Below are 12,270 nucleotides of genomic sequence, written 5' to 3'. Positions count from 1 at the left end.
ATTTTATTTTTTTTTTTTTTATTGTTTCGGTCCAGGTGATAAGCCCGCGACGAGTTTCTCCACCGCGATGGTGATACTACCGGCTGCTGCTGCTAAAGAGAAAACTGAAGCCTTTTCAATTGCTTTTCAGTGTTTGTGTTTTTCCAGGCAGTTTCCGGAACCTCTGTTTCTCACTTGCTGTCGCTAAAAGCTTTCACACAATAGCCCCTAAACAATACGCGTCAGTATTTAGTTCTCGTTAACACCCCTTAAATCAAGAACTGCATTTAAAAATTTCCAGACCTCAAGCAGGCTAAAGCCAAATTCTACAATCCCTTTTATTAGAAGAGCCGCCTTTACTGAGTTCTATTTTAGAACAAGGCCCGTCTGGCCAAAGTGATCTAATATGTCAAAACCCAACCTAAACGTTAACCTTGAGAGTTTTTTCAGTGTGGTTTTTGGCGGACTTAATCGGTAAACAGAAAAGCTGTAACTCACTACGTGTTACTAAATGATGAAAAGATTTCATAGACGACTTGGAAAAAAGTCAAGGAGAAGAGCTCGTGGAGACAGAGGTATGAAAAAATAACCCCTCTCCAATCTCTAGCTTCTCTCAAATTGTTCCTTACAATATTCATGAAATTTTATCTGGTTCATACAAAGTGACTCTATGTAAACAGAACTTGCCGTCTGTTTTGTCAGACTTTTTAATCTCCATTCTGTTCCAGTCTTCAAAATTCAGGTTGTGTAAAAAAATCAACGATCAGTCGTGCCGATCTATTCAATTTTCGGATAATTTTTGCTGGAGACTGGCGGAATTGCCACCACAGATCTGGATGAACATGTCCGGCCAGCCAGATGCCGGCGAAATGACCTGTAAACCTCCCAAATGCCATATTCCCTAAATCAAATTCGTCGTCGGAAACGTATTGAAGCCATTATTTGACAAAATCAGGGAGAGCGGTGTTTTGGATTAAAGCAAATATTGAGATCGTCTTGCACGAAAGTCTGGACGTAATCATATTTCACATGAAAATACCTCATCCATCTTTTCAGAGGTGCTATGTTGAGAGACAAAAAAATGTAATGAATTTCTGTTTTCTTTCCTTGTATTAGTTTTCAACCAACTTCAAAAAAATTGTTACAGCTCTAATGAAAAGCAGTTTGGTGGTTTGCTGTTAGATTGAAATGGAAATCATGGAATAATTAAAAAAGTGAACGAAAGTTAACCGCAATCAACAACTAATTTATAGTAGAGTATAAGGGGGGAATATTTCGTTTATCAGATTCATTTTTCTCGCCTTTATTGCTCTAACGTTAAAACATAAGATACTGATATTCAATCCACCGTAAGTTCAAGCAAAGGTCTACTTATATAAAATTAGTACTCTACTCTAATTGGCTACTTTTAGCACCAGCCAATAAAATCGCAGCTTTTTCTCATTAAGAGCTTTGATTAGAACAATCGAATCAATTTCTGTCAGTCGCACAAAGCACTAAGCCGAATTCTCTTCTTTACTTCAAACGGAGCGAGTCAACTGGGTCATATAGCTAGAATTTTGCCACCAAGTTTTCCCGCATCATTCTTTACTTATGTAATTGTGGCCTGTGTAGTAGAAATGAGCTGAAAGCATTGTTGATATGGGAAAAAAGTACAGCAAACAAGGTAAGGTTCTGTGTGACGAAGGTCGCCGACCACGTTCGCTCGATGGCTTAACTCTTCAAGACAAGATGCCATAATTACATGTTTAATATACCACCGTGCGTATTCTCGGCGTGAGGCTTAACTCTATACTCTTCCTCATCGAAATTATTTTCCTTTGTAGCGTGGATTTCAAGAGAGGGACCCGAAGGTAAATACACAGTCTCAGAACGAACCAAGAGCTGTTAAATTCGCCTTGTTTATTTTTCGTTGCCTTTGCGCAGAGTTCACGCCGATTTAATAATTTCTTTTCGTTTTCGCCTTCTGCTCTTGAAAACAGGGGACTGCGTGGTTGAAAATGACGCTACAAATCTGACACTTGATTTCACAGAAGAACCGAAAGAAAAGGCCACATGTACAGCCGACTTCACATATAAGGGCTACCCTGTCAATGTAGTGAGTATAACATCATTGATTTGCCGTTTATAGGGAATGATTGATTCTTCTGCCGAGACCCATATAAACCGTCCACCTTAAATATCACCATATAATACGTTTGGAGCTTTTTATAACATGCCTTTCACAATCGCAGCTTTCTTGTATTATAATGAAATGTTTTTGTGTAGTTGTTGGGGGCTAGCGACGGCTTTGATAGCTGTCGGTTTCGAGTGAAGTGATAAAACAACAGAGCCACTCGCAAAGGTCAACACCGCACCATCGAATGGTCGACTTGCGCTCATGATTTGTCATTTTTGCAAATCGCTTTGCGTTCCTAAACGAATACAGCTCGCTACTCCTAACATGAGTAGTCGCATTTGTGCCAATTTGTGGTCACGTTTTGAGATGCGAATTAGGAGATGACGACGTTTTGAAACTCCTTGGGTAGACTAAATAAATCGATATCTTTTGCGGAGATATTAAATTTTTGGCAGATAGAACGAAATATGCGTGTAGCTGCTTAAACGCGGAAAATAGTGGAGGAATTAAAATTCCAACAGGCGTAATCGACTGTTACTTCTTGTTGCTTTAAGCTTGAAATACCGTCAAAGAAAGCGATTTCCGTCTATTCCTCAGCATTCGTGATCGTGACACTGGTTCATTGAGAGGGCCTTCTTGAATCACCGTAAATAACTTTGGGCCTGTCAACAGAGGAGCGGCAGGCTAAAAGATTTCTGATGATGTTTCCTGAAACACAAGGGGACATGTTTCCTGCACGCCTCACCTTCTTACACGCTATCTCTACCCTTCAATCTGTTACAGAGTATTTGAATGTAAAAGAAAATAAATACATTTCTGTGTGTATAACATGCTTAAGTAAGTGTATACTGCCTTCATAAACATGTAATGTTTATTTTATGATGTCATCTCTCGTTTTTTAAAGTCTTTGTGTAGCGAAAGAAATGTTCATAAGATGAAACTCGGTTTCTGTTCATTTAAGATTTTTCCTGTTTTGATCTGAAGTGTCGAAAAAACAGTTTTCAAAGAGGTTTCTAGCGGATAATTTTGTTGTAATGAATTGAGTAATGCCATCAAGCTTTCCGTTTTAGGTTTTGTCTGAGCCCGAATTTGTTTTTCCCTGCTGTTAGCGAAATCAAACCCCATATTTCCAAAAACATACAGCCTACTTTACTTTTGGGGCTAAACTTTGATCACGCACCGAGAAGAAACAAATTTTAAAGTAGATTTTAACTTTCGATTCACCACGACTTTTTGTAGAAAACTTAAACGCATTTTCAGCCATTTTTTTCAGACTTTCTGTAACAAGTGATTTAAAAATGAAAACACAAATGCCGCACAATTACGCAAACTAGTATAACTTTTAAGAAAAATTATGGTAATTTTTACAAGAATATTAATTATGCAGTTCTAACCCTTAATCAATGTTCACTCATTGTAGTAGATGACAGCTAAGATTTTTTCTTTTGTCGTGTGACAAGAATGATTTAATTGTTTTTGAAGCGTAGGAATTTAAATTGAGCCGCTGTAGTCAAGTACCAGATATCACGTTTCGTTCTCGGTAGAAAGCTCTTTAAAAGCTTATTTCTCTATGCTGATGCCATTCCTTCACATTCTTCATCTTGAAAACATTGCAACAGAGCTATGTCCTCAGATGTATGCAAACCCAAGGTTTGTTACCTCTATAAGAAGCTTATTTAGCCACTGGTAGTCAGCAGAGTTCATCAAGATACATGAGGCAGTTTCAGTTTTGGGATCTCCTATACAGTTCTTGTGTCTCTTCCTTAGCTGATCTGTTTCACAAGTCTTCATTGTCATTCCACTTCCTTTGCTTGGGGACAAGAATTGAATTATTATATTTTGTTTTCTTTTTTCTGTAAGCTGCAAGATGGACCCTGTGGATCAGAAAAAGAGTTGTGTAAAAAGTATTCTTACTATGACTATCCCATTGAAGGTATGCTGTGATATTTGTTTGCCAGAACTCTGTCATTGTTACCACTCTTTTTTGGCCGAGAAATATGAACTAGTTAATTTGGATTATATTTTAATTAGATGTTATAATTCAATTATTGATGTCCAATGAATACAAGTAGCATTTTTTAAACTCTTTGTAAGCTTTTTAAACACACTTTGCAGCCTTTTTATCAATCAGTTCAAACATTCTCATGGCAATTTTCCTAAACGAATTATTCCTAATCCACCTTTGGAGAGATAATTTGTGTTAAATGAGAAAATCTTGTGGAAGGTGCAAGGTTTCTAATTGGCAGGAACGGAATTTGTTTTTCACAGGATTGCCATCAAACATTGTAACTTTACATGCATAATTGCTTTCATTGAAAAAAGTCCCTAGAATAAAACTTGTTAAGCTATTATACCTTAAAATATTCCAGTACACAAGAGGCCACATTCTTGATGTACTTATCATTTATGGTTCAGTAACGAGATAATTGTGGTTGACATTCTTTGTTGTGGTACAGAGTCAAAAAAGGTCACAGTCTAAATGATTGGATTGATTCTAATACAGCTCTGTCCCTATCTCTAAATCCTAGGTGGAAAAAAGAGAAGTAATGAACTTCCTTTCCCCGGTAAACAATGTGGAAAGGATGTACGGGGTTCATCTTGTTATGATGATCGCATTTAACCAGGGCCTAGAAGGATGTTGGTTAAACACAGCCTTGTTCTTGTCTATACATGTAGATTAGGAAACCAGCAAAATTTGCTTTGGGGTGTTTAGCAAATGATTAAAGTAATCTATCAACTGCATTTTGAAGCTGTAACAGAAAGTGTGTCATTATTATCATTTTATATCCTTCATATTTTCCTTTCATTCAAAATGTTAGGCCCCAAATATAGATATGTTCTTAGGTACAAGGAGATAATTCAAAACCAAGGTAGTTTTTGTCCTTGATTAGCAATAGCTGCTTTTCAAACAAACATCTCTTTTAATACAAGGAAAGAAATTAACCTGCTTTGCAAATATAACCACTGAAGGTGTAACATTTGTATTTGTTTTCTTCTCTTGGCAGTTGTTGAATTACCAGATGAGCCAGATGGTAAAAGATTTGAACTGTTTTTTGAGCGCGAAGGACAAGTTGAAGCCTCTACCCAAACCACCAGGCCAATGAAGGTAAATTTTAAACCACTCTTACAAGTATATCTTGCAGATTTGCCCAAAAATATCCATCATTGAAAAATCCCATCGAGTTTTTTGTTTTTGTTCTTGTTCTAGCACATGAAACAGATGTTTGAACCTTGTTCTTCTTCATGTGACTTTTATTTTACCTTCTTGTTTTTTTTTTTTTTTTTTACACAATCCGATAAAGGAGTAAGTTGTTAGAAAAAGTGTGGTGATGCATCTGTGGGGTTATCACATGATCATTTGGTTATCACATGATCATTTGGTTATCACATGATCATTTGGTTATATCAAAGCTAACTTTTCCTGTGTTAGCCCCGTGTTAGAGTGAATGGAAGAATTGTGGGTTGTGTGTGGCTAACATACCGAAAGGCTGAGCCATGCTATTGCAGTGTAGACTAAGTAACATGAAAAACATGAGGATCAATTGGTTGAATAAAAAGCATTTGTAAGATTATATCGCTTGACTTTCAGAAATAAATGCCAAGCATGATATGTTGAAGCAGTAACACTAAATGTACTCTCCTAAAATATTTAGGCTTCACATAAAGCTTCTCTACCTTACATTAGTTGCACCGCTGGCATTATTTTACTTATGTTGCAATTTTAAAAGCTGCTGTATTTCTAAACTCTACAGTACAGCAATTACTGCAGATTGTTTTAATCATACTCTTCTTAATTTATGGAAGTCCTGGGCTCTGAAGGTAAACTAGTTTACACAACAGCATGTGACTTTTCCTCACTGTTGATTGGTTTATATTTTTTACAGGCAATAAGTGAATGTGGTCAGTCAATAAAATCAGTGGGATCAGACCGGCAGGAATGGTCATACACTCTTTATGACTTTGAGGGCCAAGGCCAAGTCACTCGAGATGTGAGTTTCCGTTGTTGACAACAGAAGTGTTATTAACATGAATTGCCCTGGAGAAGGTTATTGGAAAAGAGTAGTGACATAAGTCCATACAGATTGCTTCTGACCAAGTGTGATTTCTCAAGACAATCATGATATTCAGGGCTTGGGATAATGAAGTTCTGTTCTCTGATTAATTCGGTTTTCTTCACCAGATATTGTACAGTGAAACAGTGTATTGTACATTCATTAAGTAGTAGGACAATTGTCTGGTAGCTTTGCAAAATTCTTTGGCTGAATTTTGATGGTTTAAGGCAAATTTCAGTTATATGTGGAAGACATTCTGTTGTTACTTTACAATATTCTCCCACTGTTCTCATGTCTCTATTAGAAAGCCTGTGTCAGAGTTCTCTCTATTTAAGAGCTGATTTAAGAACATTTTTTATCAGGTTAGCTTTTGACAACAGAGCAGTTCATGTATTTGAGAGAATGTAATTTAAAATGTGTAATCTTTAACTTTTTCACCTACTACAAATCCAGAAATAAGCTATTCCCCTTGAACAGGCAATACTTGAGTGCACCTTCTATCAGCCAAATGTTTTTGAATGTGTCTCATCTTGTATAAATGTTGCAATTCAGAACAATGATCATAGGTGTATTTTACCCATTTGCCCTTTCTTCCAGCCCCTTGATAGATTTGAAATAAGCACCTCTGGAGGTCTTCTGAGGAATGAAGGTAATTCTGTTAAATATGTCAACCCCTGATAATAATATTCTTATTGTTTTAGGACCTGAGGAACCTTGTGAAGTCAATCTATGATGTCCTTGGCAAAAGCATTTCTCGTCCCAAAGGAACACAAAAAGACCCTGTTAAAAAACTCTGTGTTAAATTGTCACTGTCAAAGGAGAGAGGCAGAGATCTAAAGAGTAGGACAAGGCAGGAGTGTGTTCTGGCAGCAAGTGGCTTTGAGGAACATCCCAGAAGGAGTAAAGGGAGAAAGTACCTTTCGATACCAAGGGAGGGATCTTTGACTGTGAACCCTCCATCTTCAGACTGCCTCAGTCAAGTCCGACCACAGAACAGTCTGTGTGAGCCAATACAGTCAGTGAATCATCCCAGTAGTGGTGGGCATCATCGCAGATCACCATCATGTAGGAGATGCGAGCACAGACAACCTGTCGAAAAAGATTGTGTGAGAAATGACCCCAGAAGAAGTGCCAACCCTGTTGACTCAAAGGGGATGTATCATTTTCCTAAGAGGATGCAAACTGGGCCCGGGGAATGCCACCCACCAGTATCAAATAGTGACGAAATGACCAGAGTTAAGGAGTGGATTGACCAGTGGTGTCATATGTATGACAAGGGAGAGGAAGAAGTCAGTGAAGAACACCACAGGCATAAACATAAGGTGCACCATCGTCATCGTGTCTGTCAAACCAACAGCTGTGATGTGGCCTGTGGCCTTCGTCGCTGCCCTCAGTACCTAGATCTTGCCACAGATCACCTAACTTACCCTTATCACACAGAAAGTCAATCATTCCCCATTGCAAATGGATCACCCACACCACAGCACCATCACAGACATAGTGAACATCATCACTGTAAGCGCAGCTGTGCCAGAGACAATGATTTGTGTCATCATGATGGACAGCCAGTCATTCACCGTCATGAGCACCACCATCATCACAGTCATCATCATTATCATCACTATGTCAGCTGAATAACTTTCTTATTTAAACTTTACTTTTGACTAATATCATTTTATTGAGGTGTGAAATGGTGAGTCTTGTTAGGCCAGCTCACAAGCTGCAACCAAACTTAATGTATCATGCCATGTTACATCAGTTAGGGGTTTGACTCTGGATTAGTGATGGTGGAAAGTGATAAAATTTATGGAAATAAGCATTGCATATGATAAGTGGGATCCTGGAAGAGATGCAGTTTGTTACAAATGGTCAGGACTGAAACAAGGAAGGGTCACTCTCTGTTACTGAAACACAAAATTATCAGATGCAAGAATCTATGTTAATTAGATTTTTTTGTATAGCCAGTCACACCAAGTTGAATTGTGTATTTTGTACCTGTGTCGAAACTACATGCATGAACTGCAAACAGTGTTACAAATTGTCTCTGCAAGAATAGCTTTATTATATATTTCACTTTTTTAATATTGTACAAGGTACAGTGTATTTGTAAAAATCACCAGATTATTTCAGTTTAAAGGCAATATTTAACTGTTGTCGTATTCCATTCAATAACACCATGTGTGGGGTAATGAATTTTTAGACTGCAATGGAATGTGATTAAAGATGAATGGAAAATTTGTCCATCCATGAAAAGTAGTTTTGTAATTCTGTCACACAAAACAAAACAAAAGGAACACACTGGTTTTAAGTGACTTTTTTTGATCAACAAACAAATGTGCACTTTATTTTTGGTTAGGATACTCAACAGATTATTCATAGGTTATAGAAACATTTGGAGGTGTGAAGAGAAATTTATTTGTCTTTTTTTCAAGTGTATTATTGACTTTTTCTAAGCCAGTTGGTTGTGAACCAGGAATTTATGCTTTGTTGTTGTTGTATTCTCAGGCTAAAGTCCACTTTCTTTTTTAGGGTATAGTAGCTTTAAGAATCATACAAGCTAGACTTATAGTAAAATAGTATTTAGCCCAAGGATGAAATTGAGCTGTTAGAGGGTATTCCATGTAGAGTTTAAAGAATGGTAAAGAAGATTTTAAAATCAAACACCCTAGTTATTTCAGTCAAAATAAATTTAAAATATATCATACTCACATTGTATAAAATCATTTAAGAAATATTTAACAATTCCAGTGTATATTCAACATGTACTGTAATGATGATATTATATATTTCACAATGTATCAGGTAAATCTGTCTATTTTGATATTTGTATCTTGAGTCTAGATTAACATGCATATTCTTTTTAAACTGAGGGAGACAGTTTTTGGTATTCATGTTAATTGGCCCTCATTGCCTCAGTGTAGTCTAACCAATTAGTTTAGTTGGTAGAAACATTAAAGAATGATGTCATTGTCTTTGTAATAATGGTTATTAACCGCAATTCGTTCAAGTTACTTGCTCCACTTGCTAAGGTCAGATTTGCACTAATGTTTTCCGTTTATCAGGCCAACCTCTAAAAAGTTTTTAGAATAAAGGATGTACTTTGTATGATCCTCATCATTTTCATGTACCTCCAGACTCCTTTTCGTAGAAATACAGAATAAAACTTGAAAGCTTTCTAGTCTACGTTAAATGTTTGGGGGTAAGGTGGTTAATGTCAACGTCAGTAGATACTTAGGTTGGGGTGCGCCTTAGGGACTATCAGAAGTGTCCCACAGCATGTTCGGTCTCGCAGTTGAATAAAGATATTTTAATGAGAGGTTTACACGGATTAGAGAACGCAAGACGAATCAGAATTATTTTTCTGCGTCATTTTTTGAAGCGGCACTATCTGTCACTTTCTTTGCCCGTAAGAAATACTGCACTCCTATTCATCCGGGGTGATGACGTAAACCTCCAAAAATCAGACTAAACGAACTTCGTAGTGTACTCTGAGTATGCATAATCGGGCCGTGAGCTTTAGGCACGTGCAGACGCACTTTATTTTTAATTTTTCTCACGCGAATCAATGTACGGTTTCACGTGCTTTTATCGATAGATTGCGTTTAGGTGTGCCCATAATTATAAAACGTTTTCACGATCGTTCACCGCACGGTTGAAAACGGACGGTCTTGTTTTACGTATGGTGCACGGTGGAACTGTCCACGAGAACATAAGAACATTATCAAAGACCTGACCTCGTAATAATCTATCCTGTGGCACTCGTTATTATATTTTTAATACCTTTAATCGAATATATATCCACGTACCTATTTCACATCTGCATTAAATTTGAGTGATCTTTCAACTTCTTCTTCATTTACTCTTTTTTTTATTTTATGCTTCATATAACATTTTTCAGTTGAGTTTAGTATCCCGGCGAGATTTTGTCCACAGCGCTTTACGCATTTTTTGATGATGTAATTTCTCGCCTTTTACTATTTAACTCGATTCGTTCCAGTTCAGGTTCAATTGTCGGCTATAGATGTCAGTTTTGCTAGCATTATCCTTCCTGCTGAGCATTACTCAACCTACAGGAATTTTATTTCTCAGTTTCGACAGTTTCAGCCGTTTCACCGGTCGTTCAGCCACAAAACAGGGCGATGGCAGAGCGGACCTATATCGCCCTCCGCTACCCTGGCTGCGTAGTTTTACAAACTGATCAACTGAATGAATGCTTTTTCTTTTTCTTTTTCCCACTGAAGTTTGTTAAATGCACATATTGGCCAGCCCCGATTGTTCCAAAGGCATAGTTATTCCATGGATCACGCTTCACAACACCAACAAAAAAAAACAAAAAAAAAAAAACGCGAAATACCTGTGTTGACAATAGGTAAACTGTTTTATCGCGAGGAGCTGGAACCGAAAGATGCAAAACCATTAAGGCGGCTTTGATAGACTGACGACTTGTTGATGAGAGGTACAAAGCACATATCGACTTGTTGATGAGAGGTACAAAGCACATATCGACTTGTTGATGAGAGGTACAAAGCACATGTCGACTTGTTCATGAGAGGTACAAAGCACATATCGACTTGTTCATGAGAGGTACAAAGCACATATCGACTTGTTCATGAGAGGTACAAAGCACATATCGACTTGTTCATGAGAGGTACAAAGCACATATCGACTTGTTGATGAGAGGTACAAAGCACATATCGACTTGTTGATGAGAGGTACAAAGCACATGTCGACTTGTTGATGAGAGGTACAAAGCACATATCGACTTGTTCATGAGAGGTACAAAGCACATATCGATTAAAATGAGATCCAAATCAACTAAAAGTGTCGTCGTTTTTGGCGAAGAAGGGGGAAGTTTTCTCACCGCAAGCAGAGGCCGAAGAGATGGCTGCGAGACCTGGGCTATCGGTGCGTTTGTTTTTAGCCCTGAAAAGGGCAATGCTTCTTGACTGGTAATAGCCCTCTCTACATATACTAAAAATGGGCTTTACTCGAACTTTTTCACAATTGTTAGACAAGTTTTGTTGTTTTTTATGAATGTTACTCGTCAACATGCAGTTGGGAATCCTTGTGCGTTAGAAGATCGGGCTGCTAACACCTGAGACGAGACGAAATACTTCGTCATACCAGGCACGTACCAAGCGAAATTCAGTTGCAGGTTCAACACGCTACTTTAGCGCTCGCCTTGTTTTTCGGTATTTGTTTAATATATCAATTTTATTTACAGCACGTGGGTGGACCAATAACAATACGAAAAAATCACTGGACTAATTGGTATGTGTAAGTTCCGACACTTTCATTTCGTTCGTCGTTTTGACAACTTACTATTGGTCCCTGTGTTTTACACTTACTGCCGTCTGCGAAAAATTATCGGAGGCATCGATAAAAATGTGTTACCAGCCGAAAAATTTTGAATCATACCCACGTAGTCTGATTTACACTTTAAACAATACATCTAACGGTTTGACTTGTTATTTATTTGGGTCGTGTTGGTACCCGGAGGAGTACATTTTAGGACCAAACCTTTGTTGCGGATTCCACGCCTCCTCGGAGTAATGACTACTGCCTCCACTGAAATCCCAGTGCCCTTTTAGCTCCCTTTTTCCCTTAGAAATAAGAGCGGGCTATCAGACAACTTCCTATCAGATAATTGTGCTTTAGGGGCGAGTCAAGTTGTCTATTCGAATTAACCTTCCTGCTTGCAGACTGTTCCTCTTTACGAGTCTACTTTGGCTCGCGTTCGTGGTCGGAAAAGTTGTGAATATGATTCCAGTGTGTCAGAAAATGCTGCAAAAACTCTTCCTTAAATGGACGAGGTGTCGAGTACAGACCAGTATATCCAGACGAGTTTTGGGACACTATGTTAAACACAGAAATGCGAAACACTCTTCTACATGTTTTTTGGAGAGATCTTGTCAAGAAAGCATGTCTTCGTGGACCTGCAATTGATGTTCCAGTGCTCTGCCTTGGTGGTGAAATTCCCCGCCGGTGTAATTTTTTACTTCCAGCAGCCAGGCCAACCATTGGTGGTAAACTCTAGGTCATGTTCCTGACCAGAGTTCATGTTGGACCTACAACAGTTTTGTAAAATGGTCCGCCGCTATCAAGGAAAAGTCGACTTCC

At 38.1% G+C, this 12,270-nt stretch overlaps 1 protein-coding gene across 2 annotated transcripts; it reads left to right on the top strand.

Annotated features, from left to right (window-relative positions):
• Positions 1 to 1,431: 1,431 nt before the first annotated feature.
• Positions 1,432 to 9,325, top strand: LOC111332968 (protein naked cuticle homolog 2). 2 transcript variants are annotated; one of them, XM_022938457.2, is made up of 7 exons: positions 1,432 to 1,645; positions 1,806 to 1,832; positions 1,962 to 2,077; positions 3,959 to 4,031; positions 5,104 to 5,204; positions 5,983 to 6,087; positions 6,852 to 9,325. In XM_022938457.2, exons 1-7 carry the CDS (start codon positions 1,621 to 1,623, stop codon positions 7,782 to 7,784), a joined length of 1,380 nt encoding a protein of 459 aa, XP_022794192.1. In that variant the 5' UTR covers positions 1,432 to 1,620; the 3' UTR covers positions 7,785 to 9,325. The 2 variants fall into 2 exon arrangements, with proteins under 2 accessions (XP_022794192.1, XP_022794193.1); XM_022938458.2 differs by lacking the exons at positions 1,432 to 1,645; positions 1,806 to 1,832; positions 1,962 to 2,077 and adding an exon at positions 2,953 to 3,748.
• The last annotated feature ends 2,945 nt before the right edge of the window (positions 9,326 to 12,270 follow it).

The sequence above is a fragment of the Stylophora pistillata genome, chromosome 3 (genome assembly GCF_964205215.1).
Source record: "Stylophora pistillata chromosome 3, jaStyPist1.2, whole genome shotgun sequence".
Classification (NCBI taxonomy): domain Eukaryota; kingdom Metazoa; phylum Cnidaria; class Anthozoa; order Scleractinia; family Pocilloporidae; genus Stylophora; species Stylophora pistillata.
This window is presented reverse-complemented; position numbering and strand designations above follow the sequence as displayed.